At 38.4% G+C, this 24,268-nt stretch overlaps 1 protein-coding gene across 2 annotated transcripts in view; it reads left to right on the top strand.

Annotated features, from left to right (window-relative positions):
* The window catches only part of Pde11a (phosphodiesterase 11A), a 381,408-nt gene that overhangs the window by 227,876 nt on the left and 129,264 nt on the right, over positions 1-24,268 (top strand). For both annotated transcript variants that reach the window (XM_048808008.1, XM_048808009.1), the window contains exon 10: positions 18,412-18,462. In XM_048808008.1, the coding sequence (XP_048663965.1) occupies positions 18,412-18,462 (51 nt within the window). The remainder of the gene's footprint in view (positions 1-18,411; positions 18,463-24,268) is intronic.

Genomic DNA, 24,268 nt, shown 5'->3' with positions numbered 1-24,268 from the left:
AGGTTGTACCCATTAAATAGTATCTCCCTCTCCCTTGGGGAAATGATGTACCATGATGTCACTTTGGCTATGAATCCGAGTACTCCAAATAACTCATATAAGTGGAATCCATTTGTTCTTTTGTGACTAGTTTATTTCACTTAATTTGTGGTAGACACTGTTCTAGGTGCTGAACATTCAGCAGAGGAAAAACAAATAATATTCTTATGAACTTCATATTCCAGTAGAAGACAGGTGGTAGATAAGAAAACAAATAAATTAACAAAATGAATTCATGATATTGTGTCATAAAGAAAATGAAGCAGGATGTTTTAATAAAGTGTGACTGGAAACAGGGGGTTACTGTGGGCACATTCAGAAGAACCTCCTCCAGAAAGTGACAGCTGAGTTTCATTTCCTCATTTTTTTTTGTTGTTTGTTTTATAAATTTCATCCAAACCTATTTGCCTGTATGGTTTTATGCTCTAGTTTTAATGAGGATCTTCCTTCTTATACTTATGAAGATACTAAGCATAAATTTCTGAGAGGCAATAGAATGTATATGAAATAATTATCAGAGGTGGCACCCTCTTGCAGTTTCAGAATGCAGAGTTTACCAACTAGCAAGGCTTTTGGATGGTCCTGAGTTTCTCTCACTGTCCGTTCATGTCCTAGAGCATCCCCTTGGCTATATAAACAAAAGAGCAAATCATAGACCCAGTGTAGTTCTTCAGGGCTGAATGGTGTATTCTTCCATTTGGATTCTGGTAGATTTTAGATCCCTTACATACAGGGTTGTGCGTGTGTAACTGGCTCACCATGGTGTCTTCGTGCCAGCACAGAACCTGGCCAAAGGACACATGCAAGAAGTGTTTATTGAGTGCATCACATACAAGATCACAATTATAAAGTACAACAAGAATCTCAATCCTGAGCAAATACTGCTGCTAGGTTATTCTATGAAATACAGTGTATGAACTCGAAAATCAGATGATTAGGATTTTAATTCTAGCTCTGCCATTTTCTACCTGTGTATTTAAGGGAAAATCTAATAAATTATCTGTGCTTTATTGTCCTTACTTTCCAACCCTGTAGGATTGTGATGAGGATGAAATGAAATAATTCAAATAAAATTTTAGCACAGTGCTCATAAAAATGTCAATAATAATAACTTTTAATGTCTCCCCATTCCCACCATCATACAGTACTTTATTTACAATGACTCCCCCCACACACACGAATGCTAATACTTAAAAAATAGCTGCCATTCTTCAGAAGTTGAATGGATTAATTTTCTGGTTAGTACAGATCCTGGGCTACAACCTGACAGCAAAAAAAGGAACAGTGCCCTCCTGGGATTGCCTTAGGAACAGCACTGTCATGGCTTTCAGGCTGGGGATCTGCTTCATTTCAGGTAGCGAAGCATGGTTAAGCCACTAGTTGTTTTTCTCAATTAAGCTGCATCTATCTTATAAATGGCAAAAATTCTTCTTAGATTCTACTAGTGGTTTATTAGTTTTAGTGGTGGTTTTGGGGTTTTCATTTAGATATTTTATGGAAGTATCAACATTGAGCCAGATATAATTTTTTAAAAATATGCTCTATTTTTAAGACAGTTTAGATTTACAAAGAAATTAGAAAGATAGTACAGAGTTCCCATATACCCCATACCCAATTTGCCCTTTTCTTAATATTTTACATCAGTATAGTATATTTATTTTAATTAATGAACAAATATTGCTATCTTATTGTTGACTAAAGTCCATACTTTATTCAGATTTCGTTAGCTTTACCTAATATCCCTTTTCTGTCCCAGGATCCCATCCATGACGCCCTACTACATTTAGACATTGTGTCTCCTTAGGCTTATCTTGGTTGTAACAATTTTTCATATTTTCCTTTCTTGAAGGCCTTGACAGTTTTGAGAAGTGCTGGTCAGATGCTTTGTAGCATGACTCTCTAATAGACTTTGTCTGATGTTTTCTCATGATTTGACTGTGATTGTGGATTTTGGTGAAGAAGGTCACAGAGATAAAGTGCCTTTAGCATCACATCATATCAAGAGTACATTCTATCAAAATGACTTATCATAGTTGTTGTTAACCTTGTCGAAGGGAGTCTGTCAAGTTTCTCCACTGTGAATTTACTCTTTTCCCCAATTTCCATTCCATACTATTTGGAAGGATATTGCTTATGCAAAGCTACACTTAGAGAGTTAGAAGTTGTGGTCTATTTCTTTGAGGGGGGAGAAGATACACAAATTATTTAGAATATCTTTATACAGGATATTTTTGTCTGGTCTTATTTGCCTGACTATCTCTCTCTCTCTCTCTCTCTTTCTCTCTCTCTCTCTCTTTCTCTCTCTCTCTCTTTCTTTTCCATTCAACTCCACTTATTTATATACTCATAGATATTTATTTTATGATTTGGGTTATAATCCACTACTACTTTCTTTATTAGATACTATTATATACCAGAATCCAGTAAAGTCATTTCTTAATAACAACAACAAAAAGAATTTATGAATACGAACAAGTGGCATTTCTCTGCAAATAGTCAACAGGAAATTTCTTTGCATTTTTTAATAATCCTACCATAATTTAAGTATCTGAGACACTTTAATGGTATTCATGAGATTTTTAAGAAATGAATAATATATCGAATGAATCATGTACTATGTGCCAAGAACTCAACCCTCACCAAAACAACATGGTAGACACTATGGAAATTTCATAAGATGTGGTATGGTACTTATGTAATTTCAGTCTAGATGACGATAGAGGCAAGAGAAAGTGTGATCACAGTGTGATGAGTTCCAGGAAAGAGGTAGGTACAATGTCAGGGGAAGCATGAAGGAGGGGCAAGTAATTCAGAGAGTGCCTCATAACTGCTTTGCAGACAGGGTAACTGCTGAGTGACAAACAGCAGTGAGCTATACAATTTGAAAGATCAACAGGCGTGCTCCAGGCAAAAGGAAAGTCATGAGAGGAAGTAGGAAGGACTGAGGTAGCAAGGAATTTGAACTGTATTCAAATGATTGAGCAGTTTTCACCAAAAAAGAAACATAGTTAGTTTGACATTTTAGACAGAACATCCTGGCATCTACAGAGAATAGATTAATCTCAGTATTTTGCAATTATATTTTGGTTTTTTAAACAAAATGTTGAGCATGTTTTTACTTTATTTCTTATTAAATTATATTTGATAATTTTCCAAAGTCAAATCCATCTTCAAAGGATTTGTCACCACTGCCATGGTCTAAGGAATATTCAGGATCCTGGACAGAGTTCCCAAACATACCAGAATGTTTGGAGTAAGTTAACATAGTCCCCATGGTTACCCTAAGAAGGAACTATTATTTGGATGCACTTATTTGAAAATATTTCTTTCATTGGTTTATGCTCTTCTTTCTTCAGTTTTATGATGTTATTTTTTAGTGCTTTAAAAATGCTACATCTATTAAACGCTTAGCATATGTCAGGCACTATGTTATGCACTTTACATATATCTCATTGAACTTTCACTAAAACAGCATGGAGTGGATGGTATTTTTCCCACTTGACAAATGAACAGACAAAGGCTCAGCAGGTGTAGAAACTTGCTGAGGGGTTGGGGGCTATTACTGCACAGCAAGTAGCAGAGGCACATTCAAATCAGGTCTGTGGATTTCAAACGGTAGTGCTGTGCAGACTATGCTACATGTGTCTTTGGAAACTGGCATTTGCCATTGTTCCTTGGCTGGCCACGATGGAAGTGGGAAAAGCAGCAAGGTGCTTCTGGCTTGTAAGATTGAGGGACAAATAATGAAGAATAGATCATTGATTCAAAAACTAGTTGAATAAAACACCCTCAGAAATGACAATACTCCTCTTCTTTACTTCACTGAAAATTACTAACTTATCAGTAAGGAATTGTTCCTGTCAACCTTAATGCTTTGGGGTTATAATACAGATTCTAGGATAAGCCAGATTCTGAGCTGAACTCCAGCAACTCGATCCTCAGTTTAGTCTTATCCAAAACAAGTGCTGAATCTAAGTTGGGTCAGGTTGATTATTCCACAGTGAGATAGCTTGCTGGCTTTAGCTTGCTGGCTTTTCTTGTAATCACTGGCTTGTAAAACCCAGGCTTACAGTTGGCCAAGTAAGAAACTGGTATTCATTTTGGGTAGAATGGCCAGAATCTTGATAGTGCCTTGATACAAAGGCAATAAGGGAACGCGGCTTTCAAAGGTCGGTAAATCACACCTGGATCCAACCAGTCTACAAACTGCTTACAAAGAGATGAGAGTTACCTACATCTCTTCCCTCATTTCCCACTTCATATTACACTGGCTTTGTACATATGTCTGAACCATGTAAACTGCACATTATAAAATCCATCCAGAGTCCTACAAACAGCCCGCCAAGAGGCCATAATCTGGGAAATAAGCCAATACTGGCCCTAGAAGTGGGAGTGGGGTATTGGGGTATCTGGGTAATTTGAGGAACCTGGAATTTAGTTTAGAGAATCCCAAGTACCTGGAACATAATCTTCATAACATGTCCCCAGGGATCCCAGCACTTTTTTCCCCAGAGGATGGACCATGGTCAGAAAAACCCCTTCAAAGCATGGAGTCCTTCAAAGCTCTGGGCCCAGGCCAGAGACTTGGGTCTCAAGGGTCTTAGGAAATACAGTGTTTCCAGGTCAGTGCCTGAGCATCACAACCCTATCCAGGTTCCCACTCTGAGTGTTTCTCTGCATCACCTGCCTTTGCTTATAACAAAGGTATAGTCAGATTTTTCCAAAAGGCTTGTGTGGCTAAGATTTTAAAGCAATGAAAACATGTTTATATAAATATCTGTGTAGTTTGATGAAATAATTAATAGTAAGCTTTAACTTAATCTATACACAAACCCCAGGAGCTAATTGTGGGATTTTTGTGTCACCTGGCCTAACTAAAAGCCTGGAAGTATTTGATGATGCAGGGTCCTCATCAAACCAGGTCTTAAGTGAGTGAGACACACGTATCTAATTCATGGCTCAAAATACTCAGTATCTTCAATCCTCTGCACAGTAGAAAGAGGAGAAGCCTGGATCTAGACACCCATGAAGGAATTTTAAAAAGCATCTAGAAACAGGAGTGTGAAACCCCCTCCACCCTTCTTCTCCATCCCCCGGCTGACCTCAGTTCACATATACTGATAAACTTTGAGGTGGCTCAGCCCAACAGGAACAATCACCTCATATCCAGACCACCTGTGCTTGGAAAGAAAGCAAAGGGGAGCCAACCAGAACATTAGCTCAGGATTTGGAACCAGAGCAGCATTTACCTGTTTTATCCCTTGTATCACTGAATGCCACCACATGATGGGCACAAATAAGTTGTCAAACCCTCAATTTTAATACTTTTGTTTCAAAAAGTCTGCTGCCAAAAAACAATCCTCCTATTAGCCAAAAACTCCAAGTATGGCTACATTAGACCCATCTCCAACCTTGCATTCAGCTGCTCACATTCCATTGCATGAAATAAAACCAGAGGCCAGAAGACCACTTTAAAAATCAGACATTTACAAACAGCAGACATTTGTTTGTGGGGAGTGGCAGGCTGGGGATCTTAACCAGATTGCCAAGGAATGAAATTATACACCCAAAACGATGAAGCTCATATGACTCTGTGCAGGTAACAGCAGTCCCTGAACTTGTCAGAGATGAGGGAGAAACTGCTTTCATCCTTGAAAAGGAGGGAAATGGTTTCTTAATATAAGTAATGAATGACATTCAATTAGATATACCTCCCTCTGGGAAATTTTTCTTATCTCCAACTAGTGCCTATACTTATGTTAACCAAAAGGCAAATCGAGTTGGTTTCCAAAATCTCCATGATTTAAACCCTGCCTCCTTTCCAACCTCCTGTTACCCTCCTCTTTGCCCCCTCTGTTTCACTGGCCTCCTTGCTTATCCTTGAACTAGATAGACATATCCCTGCCACAGGGTCTTTCCACTTTCTTCCTGCAACCTCTTCCCCTCATATCCACACCTCATTCTTTCTGCAACTTCAGGTCTTTATTTACACTATTCATTACCACCTTCATAGATAGTCCAATTTAAATTTGCAAGTACCCCTCCATCACTGCTCCCCAATCTCCCTTCCCTGCTTTGTTTTTCTCCATAGCACTCATTGCATGCTATCATTTTTACTTCTTTAGCTTCGCTGACTTGTCTCTTCATTCTACATTGTATTTCCTTTTTTATAAATTCATTTTATTTTTTTAAATACACGACAGCGAAATGCATTACAATTCTTATTACACATATATACCACAATTTTTCATGTCTCTGTATATAAAGTATCTTGACACCCAATTCGTGTCTTCATACATGTACTTTAGTTAATGTACATTCCACCATCCTTGCTAATTCCCTGCCCCTCCCTGCCTCTCCCACTCCTCTTCCCTATCTAGAATTCATCTATTCCTCCCATGTTCCCCCTCCCTACCCCACTGTGAGTCAGCCTCCTTATATCAGAGGAAACATTCCAGCATTTGTTTTTTGGGGGATTGGCTGACTTCACTTAGCATTATCTTCTCCAACACTATCCATTTATCTGCAAATGCCATGATTTTATTCTCTTTTATTGCTGAGTAAAATTACATTCTACATCATATTTCCATGTTGACAAGAATTTTTGTCTCTTTTGTGCATTGGTCTGTGCCCGGCTTCTAGAATGGCTCCTAAACATAACTGACACACTTCACATATTCATTGGCTGAAAAATCTTTAAAGGCATCGTGTTTCCTCAGCCCTGCCTCACATTCAAGTAATGAAATTCACCATCTGCAGTTTTAGTCCTGCCAAGCTATGAACCAGAAAGTGGTCCAGCCTCCTCTTCCTTCTCATCACTGGGTTCTGGAATTAGTCAGCAGTGTGGGCTCCGGGCACTCACACAAGAGAGAGCAGTCCTACACCTGAGTCCAGTGGACCTGAATGTGGGCATCCCCTCTGCCTCGTGTATTGTTCCTTCCATGCCCAGCAGGGACCAGAACCCCAGCTGAATGCGCCTGTGGCTCAGGTCCTTCTCTCTCTGGGGGGAGATCCCTGTGCACTGATGCGGAGATCTGGGTCTCCACTTTCACCATCCTGATCTCTCCCACATCCACCCTTGCCCACCTCCAGCCCACCTTTCACAAGCAGCCATATTTTCTATATGGAATGGGGATCCGCTTATGTAAGATCAAATGCAGGAAACACCACATAACATACCAAGGGAATGAATGCCACAGAAGGCCGAGTGGTGGCCATTTCTGGAGTGGAAATCAAGGAGGGGCACATAAAGTGCTTCTAGGGTTACAGGGATCAGAAAACTAACCATATCATGTTGGTCTCTTGCTTATTATTCTCCAGAGGCTTCCTAGGACCAACAACATGCCTTATCAGCCTCCAAGGCCCTGGCTGACCTGGTGATTGCCCAGCTCTTCCACCCCACCTCCAGGCTCCCCTCCCCCTACCTCACGTTGCTCTCTTACCACTTCCAGCCTACTTCTCCTGCTGCCCCAAAGGGATTTCCCCAACCCCTGTCCTGGATGGTTCTTTTATTTGTCCAGGTCTCAGCTTAAATACCATCTCCTCAGAGAATCCATCCCCACCCACCTTTCCTGCCACCTCAGCACACTCTCCCACCCTCGCTCACTGTGTCTCATCATTTTGCTTCTTGACTTTGCAGCAGTCATATGCACACCTATGTCTGCCTCTCCAGTGTCTGTGTCTGCTGCTGCAACAAATCCGCTAAGACAGAAACTGTGTGCACATCCAAATTAAGTGTGTGACCCATATTAAGTCCTCAATAGACATGTCTTGATTGCATGAATGGCGTATGATCTGGACAGCCCTAACTGCCATTTCCTGACCTACTCCTTCAAATCCAATCCAATCTACATGGCCACCAACTTGGCCAAGACAGATTGGAAATGGTCCTGTTTAGTCTTACCACTGGACTTCCCTTTCCTCTGTGGTCATCAGTGGAAATCAAGGAGGGGCACATAAAGTGCTTCTAAGATTACAGGGATCAGAAAACTAGCCCAGTTAGACTAGGCCTGGTCCCTCCTTACTTTTCACTTCAAAGAAAACTTCCAAGAAAGCCACATAAAGCGTTCCATGGTGTCATCAATGCATTTAAGCAATGTATCTCTTTCAAACGATAAACCACCGTGGTAATAGCCCTATTGATTATGCAAAAATCATTGGGGAAGAGGTATAGAAAATAAGTATAAGTAAACATTTAATAGTGAGAGACCAAAAATAAGGTATTAAATGAAATCAGACTACTAATAGTTCCAGATATATAAATTGCAGGTTTGGCACATGCTATAGTTGTTTTAGAACCAAAAATAACCAACCCAAGTTTGCTCAATTAGTCCAAAAGAATTTTATGTCCTCCTTTGTTCTTAATAAATGAGAAAAGCAAGTAAGCAAGGAGTTCATTAGAAAAGCATTTGTGAAACATTGATACATTTAATAACCTTCATGATTAAGAAAAACAGCCTCACTCTAAAACAGAATGTGGGGACTAATGCAACTGTGGGAACAGAACACTCATTTTAAAACAGTTATAAATTATAGTCCAATATGCATATGTATAAAGTCATATTGAATCACACTAAGAATTAACCATAAAACCTTTTTAATTTAAGTGTTAATGGTTGAGGTCCTTTGTGAGAGACTACTAAAAACTTTTAAAAACCTAGAAGAATCATTACCACATGAAACTTTTTCAAATGAAGTAAGGCATTCTTTCATCCTAATGACAGTAAAATGATTGAAATTAATAACTATTTCCTGACAATTATGTAACAGAAGTAAGCCAATCATTATCCTTTTCTTACAGTAGTTTTCTGATATAGCTATCAGAATGTGTTTAGTCAAAGCAACAATATTTAATGGTCATATGCTGTATTTATTATACATGTTAAATATAAAAAATAGCTAAGCATTTACTATAATATTACCTATTTGGAAATCTATCTACCAAACATAACTCTTTGAAACACAGAAAAGAATCAGGAAGTAAGCAAAAATAAAAAATAAAATTCATATGGTATTGTTCATAGATCAACTTATTTGCCCTGGCTTTAAACACAATTATAACCCAACTTGTACTTGACTGCTCAACCCCTTTTGGCAACCATTACAGTCTGATATTTCTGGTTCTCTGCCTTCAGGACCCATAGTAGGATTACACTTCCTCCCTCCCTTGAAGTTAGATGGAATCCTTCAAATTGCTCTGGCTAGGGGAATTTGATTGGAAAATGCAGATATTTCTCACCTTTAATGAAGAAACTGAACCTTAGGCTAGTAATTAGGCCAAGGTTACAGGACCAGTGGAGCCAGGATTATAAACTCAAACTGTCACAAAGTCCCTCTGCTCCAAAGCCAAACTATACTGCTTCCCCATGTTGGTGTATTAACTGGTAACACATTGTTTTGGTCAGCTTTTTCTCCACTGTAACAAAAAGACCTGATAAGAGGAGGATATGTTTATTTGGCTCAAGGTTTCAGAGATCTCAGACTATGGACGGCCAACTCCATTGCTCTGGACCGTTTCATAATAGCTTCTTTATCCACACATATGGCTTCATGGTGCTCTTTGGTCTCTCTTCTTCTACTTAGTACTTCATCTTTCAGGCTTCTCCAAGTGGCTGAACTTCTCACAGATAAATAAATCTTATAAACAGTGGCTCCTGGCTGCAAGAGAAACTGTTTCAAGAGCCAGGAAATAGAAGCTTCCAGTTTCTGAAGTCCTGGGCCCAGGTCACTGGCACAACAGCACTATTGCATATCTTGTTATTAGTGACACAACCACAATGTACTTCATCCAGAATGAAGAAGGGACAAAGATTCCACATCTCATAGGAGTAATATCCAAGGATATGTGGCCTTCTTAATCTGCCACACATCATAATCTGTATGAAGTTGCATAGTGTTTGTCCTCTAGCAAATGCAGTTACCAATAGTTAGCTGTTTGTGGGCAAAGGGTGAAAGATAGTTTGGGCAACTGCCAAATGAATGTCAGTGCTGTTAATATACACTAGCTAGCAGTAATATTTAGACTTATGAAGCCAGTTTAAGGGCTTACTTTTAAAAATTAGATTGATATTTGAATATTTGTTCCTAATATTAAGTTTTAATCTGGGTAATAATGTGGTAATTAAGTTAAATCTTTGGGTAGGGTAAGTAAGTGATGAATGCATTCCTTATCCTAAATCGAGGGGTCTATCAAACCACTGGAGAAGTTTACTCTTCTCTTTGAATGAAACAAAATGAAAAAATTGCATATTTATTCTCTCCAGAAATTTACTTATAGGAGAATCCAGCCAAGATGAAAAGATCTTAATCTAGAAATCCAAGCTTCTTGTGGGAGTGGGAGCAGATTTCTGTGAAGGCAGATTTCATCCACAAAACTCCTTGGAAAGTTCCTTTTACTCTTATCCTCCTGAGCACAGTTTGATATATGCTTTTGTTTTCTTCCTATTTCAATATAAATTTGAGCTTGTTTTTCCAAAACCAAGGCTATTCTTTTAAGTGCCTTTAAGTGATCTTATTAGATCCACCCAGGGAGAACATGGTACTTTCTCCTAGTTGCAATTTTGTTTTACCCTTCTATTAGTTGAATGGAAACTTTAGTTTCTTACCTGCAGTTACTGTTTCTTATATCACAGAGGATTTGGAGGCTGGCCACCAAATTTGATCTCCAACATAAATTTTGTTAATACAAATGAAAATGAAGATCAAAACTACATCTATATTTTAAGTACATTTTTAATCATTGAAATTTAGACATCTAAGATTTTATCAGAATATGTCTTTACATCTTTTTGTATTATGGTTCAGATATCAGATGTTGATACTGCAGGTTATTGGTGACAAGTATAACATTAGAGAAGTATAACATTAGAGAAGCATGGCGAGGCAAGCATATAAAGCAGGGTTTATTAAAAAGGAGTAACACAGACTTCTCCTGGGAGGGAGAAGGGGGTCATAGCTGGTATCCTGGTATCCCCAAAAGTGAGGGTGTCCTGCCCCTTTTATACATCCTAGACTCTCTTTGTTCTCCTGTTTTCTTCCCTCTTACCTCTCTCCTTCTCTCCTTCCTCCATACATGACTAGGCCCAGGAGATGGGGGAGTGGGAGGGGGTGGCCCAAAGGTGAGAAGCAGATGGGCAGGGGAATGGTCAAATATAGTAACCCAGGCAGGAAGCAGCCCAGGAGACATTAATTAACAACCTTTATAACTTCCTGTAGGGAGGGACAATTCCTGGGACAGGTTACCTTAACAAAAGTTTGGGGGGCAGGCAGATTATCTTGATAAAAGTGGAGGAAGGGCTCTGAAGACATTACCACCTTTTAATTCCTCAGGGGTGGTCTCCAATTTTCCAGAACCAAATTTACCTCTATTCTCTCTGCCTATCTTTTTTTTTTTTTTTTAATTGTTCCAAAAGGCTTCTCTATTTGTTTGGTTCTTTGGGACAGTCTTAAAGACCCTTTGATTAAATGTATCAACTGTTTTTAGCATTACTCTGTTATGGATTTTTTATTGATTTTTTTAAATAAAAGCGGAATGCATTACAATTCTTATTACACATATACAGCACAATTTTTCATATCTCTGATTGTATATAAAGTATGTTGACACCAATTCGTGTCTTCATACATGGACTTTGGATAATGATGTCTATCACATTCCACCATCCTTGCTAATCCCCAGCCCCCTCCCTTTTCCTCCCACCCCTCTGCCCTATCTAGAATTCATCTATTCTTCCCATGCTCCACATACAAAATAATAATAATAATAAAAATAAAGGTCCCTTGCCTATCTTTAATTCAGGCTTCAATGTCCCCTAAAAGCTCACGTGTGAGACAATGCAAGAGAGCTTAGAGGTGGATTATGAGAATCTTAACCAGAGCATTAATCTGCTGAAAGGGATTAACTGGTTGGTAACTGTAAGCAGGTAGGATGTGGCTGAGGGCATACCTTTGGGGTATATATTTTGTTCCTGCTGAGTGGAGCTCTCTCTGCATCGTGGTGCCATGTTCCCAAGTGCTTTCTTCTGGCACACCATTCCATCATGATGTTCTGCCTCACCTGAGCAATGGAGTCTATGAACTGAGACCTCTGAAACCTTGAGCCCCCCAAACAAACTTTTCCTCCGCTAATTGTTTCTGTCAGGTCTTTGGTTGAAGCAGTGAACAAAAGTGACTAAAACATCTTTCATCAGCAGAGTCCTTAATGAATGAGTTTGATCCAATAGGTCTCGTGCTTACAGCTACGGAGCACACATATCACCACTCTTCCCTCCCAATGTTTTTGGAACACATCACTAATGGATCACAACACACCTTTCTGCCGAGCCCCTCCTTTGGCTTCAACAGCCACTTGCAGCAAGTGCTTCTGCAGCAACTAGCAACCAAATAAAGTTGAGGCTTCACATAAAATGTATTTGCCAGGATGGTAGTAAGATGCCCAATGATTTATACAGAGTAGGTACCCCAGAAATACATGTTGATACAATGACAAGTGGTCGCCCTTCTTTCCCACATGCAGTAACTAAAAAGCAGCTGATCCTAAGATCACTCAATTGGTTAAATATTGCATATTTTTTTGCCCCCAGATTCAGCAGGCACCTTTTATTCCACTTTAAATTTTGAAAGTTCAAATTCTTAGATTTTTAAAGCTATTTTTATGTAAAGAAATGTTCTGAATGTCTTGATAACAGATCACAGAGCAATATCAGTTATCTGAAGTACATTTTTGAACTTCTTATTTCAGTAGGCAGCAGGCAGTTTCTGAAATATTTAACAATAGAAAGTGAGGATTTCTCGGTTTCAGCATATCCATTCAGTAGCCATGTGTTTGAATTCTGTCATCAGCTTGTTAAGAAGACCTGGAGTGTGATGCTTTACACAGCTAGATGACACTCTGTCAGGTCACTGCAAGTAAAGTGGCTTTTCATCTCTTAGGGTTTGTTACCTTTCCTGGCTAAAGGAGTACTGCTGACAGCAAAGCTTCTTTATCTCTTCAGAAAATTTAAATTATTTGGGATTTTACTTCAAACCAGCCTGGCTTAATTTGATGTCAGTTCCATTTCCAAGATTTACCAAGTGCCACTTTGCCACCAAAGCTGTAAACCTATCAATAAATATTCATGCAGTCCTTTTCTGTCTGAGAGTACCAGTCAGGGTCCTCAGTGGTTTTGTGCCCCCACTCTGTTAAGTGGTTCTTTACATTTATGCTCCCCTCTGCTGGTTTCTTCAGTGGTTCGTTTATCAATTTGGGAGCAACTGCCCAGGTCCTTAACAAGTTAACAATCAAAACAATTGGTGTGAGAGGTCTGCCCTCAACTACTCTGGGGCATTTCCTGGGATTGCAAGACAAGCATTTGGCTCTAGTCTTAAAATGCATGTGGCAGAGGCCAAAGCTTGATACAGTGTCCTATTTCATAGCCCTGCTTATTGCTTTCCCTTTGAAATACATTTAATTGTCTTTTTCCTGCTGTGCAAACTCAACCCCAAAACAATGGCCTTCTTTGCTCTGTCTTTGATGAATCTGACAATTGCCTTATCTTGCTTTTTTTCATTTTGCTAGAAGCAAGTTCAATCCAAAAGTTAATTGAAATTGCAGGGTTTTGCAAATAGTGATTTATTTTAGAAACTATAAAGAATTCTTAAGTCAGAGTTCACCACCAAAACTGAGTCACTGGTTTTAACTTTAAAATATTTTCTAAATTAACACCCATACAAAAAATAAATCTATCTGGGATAGAAATTTTTTTTGTGAAAGTTTAACATTCGTCAAGTGTTCTGTGGATCAACTGTTTACTTTTGTATGTAAGCTTTATACACATTTTATTTAGCTGTCAAAAAAAATTAACTAGTGTGTATGTTATGACTGAGCTCTCATAACCTACCAGTGTTTCTCATAAAGACAGTCTATATATCACTAGATTTTGCAAATGACTCTTTCTTCAAGACTATTTTGAAGCATTAATTAAAACTTTTTTGCTTGATCAAAGATATGATTTTCTAAAGCATATGGTGTACTAGATACTTGCTATGAAATATAAAATTTGGGGAATTCAAGTAGCTTATAAAATTAATGAAGCCTGGAATTATGAAGAAATCTTTATAACTTATCCAAGAAAGTTTAAATGTAATACTTAAAAATATACCATTCTTTATTAAATTTAGTTCTCAACTAGAAATTTGCTTCATTCTTAGTTATTAACTGTACCATATAATATTATTTATGTTAGAATAATGATTTTCTTTTGAATATTGGCTATGCTAAAAGTAATCAGGAATTGCTTTTGATCTATTCCCTTCAATTTTGTTACACATATTAGATTAATAAAATTATGTGGCTGTCTTAGTTTGCTAGTGCTGCCTTAACAAAATACCAAGACTGGATGGTGTAAACACTAGCAATTTGTTTTCTTCCAGTTCTGGAGGCTAAAAATCCAAGTCCAAGTTATTGGCAAGTTTGGTTTCTTCTGAGGCCTCTCTCCTCGGCTTGCAGATGGCTATCTTCTTGCTGTGTCCTTACTTGGACACCCCTTAGTGTGTGTATTGTCTTTGTCCTAATCTCTTCTATGAGCACACCAGTCATGTTGGATTAGGGCCCACTCATATGACCTCATTATATCTTAATTTTGCCTTTAAAGAACCCATCTCCAAATATGGCCACATTCTGAGGGTTAGGAACTCAGAAAGTGAATTTGGCATGGCGGGGAACACAATTCAACTCATAACAACAGCATTACAGAAAGTATTCCAGACTCAAGGCATGTGATAAACTTGCTTTTAAATATTGTGAAGAAAAAGTCACTGGGAAGGGTGTGATATATTATTGAAAGGAAAAACAAGAATATGTTGGAATATGATTCAGCCTTCTCCTGATTTGTTTCCAGCCCTCTTGATTTGGAGTGGGTAGAAGTAGGGTTGCCAGATAAAACACTGCATGCCTTGTGAATCTGAACTTCAGATAAATGGCAAATCTTTTTTTTTTTTAGTATAAATATCTCCAAAATAGTATTTATCACTTGTCTAAAATTCAAGTTTAACGAGGCATCCTGTGTTTTTATTTGCCTGATCTATCAGCCCTACACATACTGCTCGTATCTAATATATATGATGATTTCATCCAGGAAAAGGCACCAATTCAGTCCACTAGTAAACAAACAGAAAAATATGCGAAATAGAGCTGTTTTCTTTCAAGTTGATTTTATTTTTAATTTCCTGATTCATCAAACATACTGAGTGCTAACTAAATATCAGGTATACTCCTAGGGACAGGGCATACACTGGTGACTAGTAGGGCTAATCCTTCCTTCATGGTGCTTTTAGTCTAGCAGGAGAGGTGGGCAATGATTAAGATAAGGAACTACTCCAATTTGAGAATCATGAGCAAGTAATGATTTCCTTAAATCTTAATGTTACACCAAACACAAATTTAATTTCAGATGTATCATACACCTAAACATTAAAGACAAATTATAAAGTTCTGGGAGGCAGCACAAGATATCTTCAACTTGGGGAAGAAGTACAAAATATTTCTTAGAAAGGACACATGAAACAATAACCATAAAAATTGGCAAGTGCATTAAATCAAAATTTAAAACTTCTGTTTTTAAAAAGACATTAAAATAGCCAGATATAGCAGTGCATGCCTATAGTCCCAGTGACTTGGGAGGCTGAAGCTGGAGGATTGCTTGAGCCTAAGAGTTTGAGGCCAGCCTGGGCAACATAATGAGACTCCATTTCAAAAAAAGGAAAAAATAATTAATAGATAAGTCACAGACTTGGAGGTGATATTTCTGAAAAAAATATCTGAATCCCAAATATACAAAGGTCTTGAATCCCATATATACAAAGAACTCCTACACCTCAATAACAAACAAAAGAAACTAATTTTAAATGAGCAGAAAATCTTAATATGTAATAATAATTTACTTCATTGATTCAAACAGTTTCAATTTAGTGGAGCAAATAGCTTTTGGGTTATTTTGTATATTAAAGGAAGTGGGGAACAATTTTAAACAAGGAGGGGCAGTAAGCTTTAGATAATAAAAACCTGAGTAAGCACCACCTGGTGGCAGAGATTTTGAATTGCAACTTGAATTTGGGTTTTCATTGTTTTTATTTTGGAGATTTGACAAGTTTTGAAGATTTAACCTGCAAAAAGATACTTGTAAACAAAAAGAAATCATAGGAAAATTAGGTTTTTTTCATAATAAAGTCCAACCAAAAAAACCCAAGGTCTATTTGCTTATTTTGCATTGAAAATGTCTATTAATAATTATGAATCAATAAAGATCATATAATGATAGACAGCCAAATATCTGTTGGGTAGAGTTTTAGTTGACTGTTAATATAATAAGCTAATTATAAATTGATTGCTTGTGTACCAGGTATTCAACGTATAATATTGCATTTAATCTTCCTAAGAAATCTATTAAGTACAGACACATCCCCATGAAATATCTCCATGGTTAACATTTTCTCAGTAGAAAAATCACTTTAATTTTAATAACCAAGCCTCAGAGAAAACATTTATCTCTCAATACAATATTTTTGTGAGTCTCTTCCAAAGGTGGAAAAATAAGTAAAGTCAGTGAGATAAATGTTTGCAAAGAGAGAGAAGATATTATTTAATTCAAGGAAACTTTAGAAAATAACCCTTGAAACAACTTACAACCTAATCATTTTTTGTTATATCCATACCTATGAATTTTAATGTATTTTCATTAAATGTTGAGAAATTGTTACAGATCTTACAATGCATTCTACTCTTTTTTTCTTAATTGAAAATATCCCCTTATTAGCGTTTTCATGTAGAACCTCAGATTTTAAGTAGTTTACTGCTGCTAATCTGAAGATGACTCTATAGGACCATTCATTTACTGTTCTATGAGCAAATCTCATGGAGATTACCTGAATTTGCAGGAGTTAGATGTGGAGCTACCCTGGCAGTGTGGTTCAACAGGCTGTTTTCTAACCACGAGGAGACAGTTTCCATTTTGTCTGTTATTGTATGCTTCAATCATACAGAGTGTGCCCTATTTATCCAAGTTCTTGGTTATTAGTTTGGTAGGCTACTAGATGAATATGTAATCCAAAATGGAGTTCTGTGGCTAATTAGATTGGGGAAATGCTAAATTACTTTTCAGAGAAAAATTATGATTCTCTAAGATTGGTAGAAGGATTTTCCAGACTTTTTCTTTTAAATTCGTACAGATAAGGAATGAGTTTGGTTACATAAAACATATAACATGTATACACCATACTGTGTGTGCATGTGTGTATATAAATGCCTTGTAACATATCTGGCTTAAACAGATATGTTTATTTGTCCCACAAAACAAGGATCCTGGGGCAGGGAAGCCCATGGCCTGGTTTTTTCTCTTTCCTTCCCTGCTCAACTGTTTACACAAGCTGGCAGTCACACTCATGGGCGGCACCTGATGGACACCAGATTTTGCTCCCCTCTGGGCCTGCAATTGAATTCCAGGGAGGAAGGAAAAGGAAATGAAAGAGGCAGCCCCAACACTCCCACCCACATTTCCCTGACCAGAGCTATATCACCTGACCACCTCACATGACCATCCTGAGCTGCTCAGAGCCTGCGAATTGGGTTTTGTTTTGTTTTGCATTTAAGCCTCTGTTGCAGTGAGTTATGATGTGGTGATAAGCCACAAAGGCTGATTTCTTGCTCACATGACATGTCATCAGCTGTACGCTAGCTAGGACTCTGCTCAATGTGTCTTCTATATTTTGGGTTCCAGGCTGAAGGTGCAGCCCTTTTGGGCCATGCCCTTTCCATGATAGAGGAAAAAAGGAGATGGCAGAATCATGTGATCATTCTTCAAGATACTGCTCAAAAATGGCATCTGTCAATTCCCCCCAATTCCCATTGGCCAGAGCACATCACATGCTACAGCTGATGTCAATAGTGCAAGGGACTATAATCCTCTAACAAAAAATGGGTTTCAAATACTTAACAATGTAATCTATCCTATATAACATAAGCAGGCAAGGGAGAACAGGTGAGGGAATGGAAGTTTAGTTAGACACCCATGGCTTCTGCCACCAGACACACACACTAACTTTTTACTTATTTTCCAGAGCATTTCACAAGATAAGTATTTACATCCTTTGTTAACTGTGGTCTTGAGCCACGTTATTCATTATGTCCCTTTAATGAAATAACTACCTATAGAAAAATCTTGTACAAAGTAACCTTTAATCTGTGTCACAGATGATTAATATAAAATTTCTTCCATAAATTAAAATCCACTATTAAGTCAAGGTAATAAACATGAGTAGAACTCATTTTTAAACCAGAATTTCAGAAAATATTATCATATTTAGTTATTAAAGTTTTTTTTTTCTTTTCTTCTGAATCAGGTGCTATCATACCATGCAACATGTTCAAAAGCTGAAGTTGACAAGTTTAAGGTAAGGAAGGAAATAATTGCACTATTAATGCATAAAATTAAGCTTTGCCTGGCCTCCTGACCCTTTGTCACTTGCCTCTATAAAATTAGTCCTGCCCTCTGGGAGTTGAAGGACTAGAACTGGGCAATGTGTTTGGATACTTCCATTTTCAAGGGGAAGAGAACTTATATATAACTGAGTAGCATGCTCATGATCTCTTAAATGATTCATTATTTCTTCCCATTTATTAAGTAAGCAGGATGGGGGGGAGGAATCTGTGATATGGTAACAATTAGGACACCTGGTTTTGTCATTGGGTTTATGTCTAATTTACTGTTCATTTGCAATTGTACCAGGCAGCGTTTAGCAAAGGCCAAAACATAGGAGATACTGATTTTCATCATTTTGAAAGTCTTGGTGTCTTCATTTTTCTATTGATTGATTGATTGATGATTGATTGATTGATTGATTGATTATACCATGAACTAAACCCAGGGGTACTTAACCACCCAACCATATCCCCAGCCCTTTTTTTTTCTTTTTAATTTTGAGACAGGGTCTCACTAAGTTGTTCATGGCCCCACTAAGTTGCTGAAGTTGGCTTTGAACCTGCAACCTCCTGCCTCAGCCTCACTGGGACTACAGGCATGTATCACTGTGCCCAGCTGGTGTCTTCATTTTTAACTTTTTGTGGAGGTTTAGAGAATCAGCAGGAAAATCTACCACAGCCATAAGAAAGATCATATTATGTACTGTAATATTAATATGTAATATTTCTCGGTGATGGCTTTTCTTCCAACTGTCACATTTACATATAAATGCATGCATTTATCCTTCTGGGGGGAAAAATGGTACAGAGGCCTTTGGGTGCAATAATTGAATCAGATTATTAGAAATGAATTAGATGAGCAAAAAAAGGGGATAAAGACCCCAAACTCTAAGGGTAGGGATAGGAGAATTCCTCAGAAGGGCTGCACAACTACAGCAGGTATATGATAAGCTGCTTGGGATCCATCCAAGGATGTGATTTAATATTGGTTAGACAGATGCTTAGGGAAAAGACCCACAATGGTACCCCCAGATAAAAAGGTGAGATGGTACCAGCAAGAGGTGACTGCTGATAGCAGAGGAAGGATATGGAGCAACAAAAACCACAACAGTTGGGGCCCTGGTAAAGCAAACATCCTGCATATTATTTTAATTTGCTTTCTGTTACTATTAAAAAAAATACCTGAAACAGTCATTTATCAAGAGTAGAGGTTCATTAGCTCATAGTTCTTGAGGCTGAGAACCCCAAGAGCATGGTACCGGTATCTGCTCAGCCTCTGGGGAGTGCCTTCTTGCTGCTTCAAAACATGGCAGAGGATATCATATGGCAAACAGAGCAAGCATGCCAGAAAGATCTGCTCTGTGACAAAGCCACCTTTGAAATAAGCCAATAATCTATTAATAAGTGAATGGATCAATCCATTCATGAAAGAAGAGCTCTCATACCCACTAACCTCCCAAAGCTCCCACTTCCCAACACTGTTCCACTGGGGACAAAATTTGGGAGACACAGTCACACTATAGCACACACTGACTAGAGCGTGAGCTCCGTCAAGGCATAGCTTTCCATATGTTTGTGTTCCCAGCTCTCTCTCTATTGCCTTTTATATTTCTTGGAATATAGTAACACCAAATAAACACTTGTTGAGTGGATGAATGAATGAATGGCTAAATAAATCCAAAGAGCATCCATATTCTAAAACATAAAACAGTCATTAATAAAATGTTAGAAACATGGTAATACATGATCATTTCATGCTCTTCATATTTTACTTAAGTTATATAAATGTTATAGATATTTTTATCAAAATATTTAAAGCTTTTTCACTTTAATAACTAATAAACTTTAGTATGCAAGTATTAGAACATGGCATGGGTATCCATAAATATGTACATAAAATATTTGTACATGAAATTTTATGCTTTTATGATCAGTTAAAAAGTTTAGTTACCTAGAAGTCTTATTTGTAAAAACACACAAATTCCTTCTAAAATGCTTATATAATGTTCTATTATTGTATTTTTGCTATTATTATAATTATCATCATGGCTAAAGAGGTAAGGACAGACAGGGAGAAAAACAGCAAAGCTCACAATGAACTAAATATGACTTTAAGAGCTACTTAATAGGTGCTGTCCAGAGCCATAGCAGGCCAGAATCCATAGCGGTTAACTTTCTGGAGGTTATTGACCTACATTCAGGCTTAATTCTTTGCTTAGAATAAGGGAAACTCCATTGTCTTAGAGTTTGCTACACTTTTTTTATTGTTACTTCACAAACATACTAAAAATATGAAGTATTTAAATTTGAGAACAAAGGGTTATTTCATCTTAAATATCAAGATTATTAACTTAACTGATTTACTCCAGATTTTATCCTGAAAGATATTAGCTGGTATCTTATTACAGTGTAATTGAGATATAGTAGATAATTTTAACCAAATGGCTTTTTCTTTATATATAATGTAAATAAAACATTATCATAATTGGTAGCTGATGTCTATTATAACTGTGGCAATAACATTAAAATGTAGTGAGCTTAAAATAATCTTGCACACAGTGAAAAGCATTTACAAAAATTCCAGGCTGGAGTAAAAGCAATGGCAGTTTTCCCCTCTACAGCTCACTGAGTAACAGTAATGAAATGCTTTGTTTTGGCCAGTATATACAGACAATCCATATTTACATTCAAATATATTGTAACCTTTGCTACCTGCAGTACTGTTTAACAAAGATAGTGATTAACAACAACAACAACAAAAAAGTGCAGCAATTGGAAATCTGAAATTAGATTTAACAGGAGATTTCATGAGCTAAAGGATAACTGAGTCCCAGTGCAATTGATTATGCTTAGCTGGGATCAGTGATCAGTGATTCAGAGATTAAGCCAGAGTTTGAAAAGAAACTGATATCATCATCTAATGCTCCAAAAGACCTGGAGGTTCATACACACACACATCTAAGAGACCTCAGTGGAAGCCCAGGCTGCCCCAGATGTATCATAATGGGATTTGAGTATGAAAACCTTTCTAGAAGTGTCTAGAACTGTCCAACTGGAATTCTACTCATCCAAGAATGTCAAAACCTGGGATTCCATTTCCTAGTTCTTATATATCAAAAAAGAGTCCTATTTGTGGGCTACTTACGAAAAGATCACAGAAATTCCTGGAACTGAATGAACTAGCTATTGTTGATTTTTTTTAAGACTGATTCAGGCTATAATGTTAATAAATTATTCTTTATGGGTTGATTGCCTTGTGCATCTAATGAGGAAACCAGAGTCTGAAGAGTGCTCTTTATCATCATTAACATTTACTGATCTTCCATGAACTTGAAATAAGAAAGTTGTATACAGAAAATTTGTGCAGATTTTAGTGCCTGTTTATATCTCTTCCACTCTATGGTAACAGGAATAATGTATAAAGACCATATTGACAATTAGATCTCTTTGAAGATGGCTGGTTTAAAGGCTTTTAATAACCTGAAGATGCCAGCTGTGATAACATAAGAAAATGAGTTTAGTACACCAATTATATGCTCCTGTGATTTTATGTACTTTCCTTGGATTCCAATGCGGTGGACAGACCAAACGGTTATCACTATAAACTGCCAGTTTACCAATTAAAACCAACTCATGGACATTCTTGTGTTATATTGCCATCTTCTATCATCCCTTCTTTCAATTCAGAACTGCATAGGTTACAGCTACAATCAGAGATGAACTCGTTTACAGCACCGTAACTACCTCAGTAATTAAATGCCAATAACTCAAGTTGGCTGTTTGGGTTCGGACTACTTCTTACATATTTCAAATTTCAATGTTAATGCCTAGGTCGCAAATTAATACCCTGGTAAAGTATAAAACAAAGTACCAAGAACAGACACTTCTTGTGGCCTTTACATACTGAAATAAGAACAGCTGCCTCAAAAATTGGATCTTATAGCCTCCTCCTCAGACTGAGTAAAGGGATGTGATTTTCTAATCTTTATTGTTATTATTAAATAATCTCCATTTGGGAAGAAACTTTTATCCATGAAATATCTCATGCATATAGTAAGAAGCATCAGGCAACAGGCCTACTAGCCAGTGATGCCAGTAGATGTGCCCACACGAGGGCCCCTGCAGGAGCAGGCAGGAGTGGAGCTGCCACAACCCCCTGCTGGGGAAGCCTTTCCTCCAGTGGTTGCTCCTCTCCCTAATTGGCACAAAGGTGCCACTTGGGCTAGCCACTGCCCTGGCCACTCTTTGCCAGGTGTGGAAGGGCCACTCCTTGCAGTAGTCCCTTGCAGAGGAGGAATGTGCTCTGTAGGAAGCAAGTAACATCATGGCATTTACCCAAGCCCAGGGCATCAGGGAAAGTTGAGAAGGGGAGGTGGAGCCAGGCACCGCAGAGGCCTCTGCAGAGGTTCTTCTGAAGCCCAGGGGGATCTAGGACTTCAGTGTCTGAGAGGGACCCAGAGCTTTCTCTTGTTTCTCTACAGTCTCAGTTCTCAGTTTATGAAATGCTACCTTCAGAACTCTCAGAAATGGTTTCCAGTTCACCTCAGCTTATTTCTAAGGATGTATCAAAAATTGCTTGGCAGCAGTATGCATGGAATTTGGGTATCACTTTAAATCTAACCTCTTCTGTCTTTTTCCTTGTCCCCGCCTCTTGAATTTAAGGGGTTGCTTTGACTTTAAATAGTATTTATGCCAAGTTTAATATCCAAGTTTTTTTTACCAGCAGGGAAAGTTATTGAACCTTCACCAGGAAATTGACTGCAGAGGAAACAGCTGCCTCAGCACACTAAAGGGCACCCTCTGCTCCCAAGGAAGGGCCAGCAGGGCCTGCACTGCTCGGGACCACCCATAAATATGAGGCATGCTTTGTGCTCAAATGTCTGATTCTCTTTATGAATTGTGTCTTAATCAAATGCCACATCAGAAAAAAGATGGTTGTACTTTGTCACTCTTGAGCATTGAAGATGCTGGGGCGGGGGTGGTGTGAGGGAGCCCCGTCTGCAAGCCCAGGCTGGCCTTTCCTACTGCTGAGCTAAGCGGCTGCGAATTGAGGGCCCTTCAAGGACCCGCCTGACCCAAATACATCCTGGGATGACCCTGACCTCCCCTCAGATCAACTTATACAGCCACAATTTGTCACTTCTCTCCATTTGAAAACAAAGCAGGGACAGCTCTCCAGAAGGTCACTATGAAGGTCTCCTTTCCCTGGAGGAAGAATGGGCCTGGAAGTCTTCCTCCCACCTTTCTCCAGCCCCTTCATTAAAACAGGGGAGTTCCTGCATTCCCCACATGTCACACTGGGAGGCCCACGGACTGAACCTGAGGCAGTGAAATAAAGAGCTGTTCATTTTTGGTTTCAGAGTGTCAGGAAGCAGAGCAGTGACAAGTCCAAAATGCTCTGTGCCCAGCCATACATAGCATGGCCCAGTGAAGCCCTGATCCCTGAACCATGAAGGGAACTACAGAGGCCAAAGGCATTGGAACCTTCCAGAACATTGGGGCATTTGGGGCTGATTCACTCTACCTCCTTATTGGTTTCCCTCTGATTCAAGCTGTGTGTAACTAGATGTGAGCAGGTAGCCCCTCACCTCAGTCATAATGTTTGGCATTTCCTCCACCGATGGTTCAGTACACACAGAAGCTACGGCTGCCCGTTCCTTGCCCTCACTTTGAAGCTGCGTGCTTTGGATATAATTGCATAGTCACCACTGATCCTCTCCACAACACCCTCAGGTGCTGTCCCATCCATTTTGTTTTGGGACCCCCCCCCCCCCCCCC

This window comes from Marmota marmota, unplaced genomic scaffold (assembly GCF_001458135.2).
Source record: "Marmota marmota marmota unplaced genomic scaffold, marMar, whole genome shotgun sequence".
Taxonomy (NCBI): Eukaryota; Metazoa; Chordata; class Mammalia; order Rodentia; family Sciuridae; genus Marmota; species Marmota marmota.
This window is presented reverse-complemented; position numbering and strand designations above follow the sequence as displayed.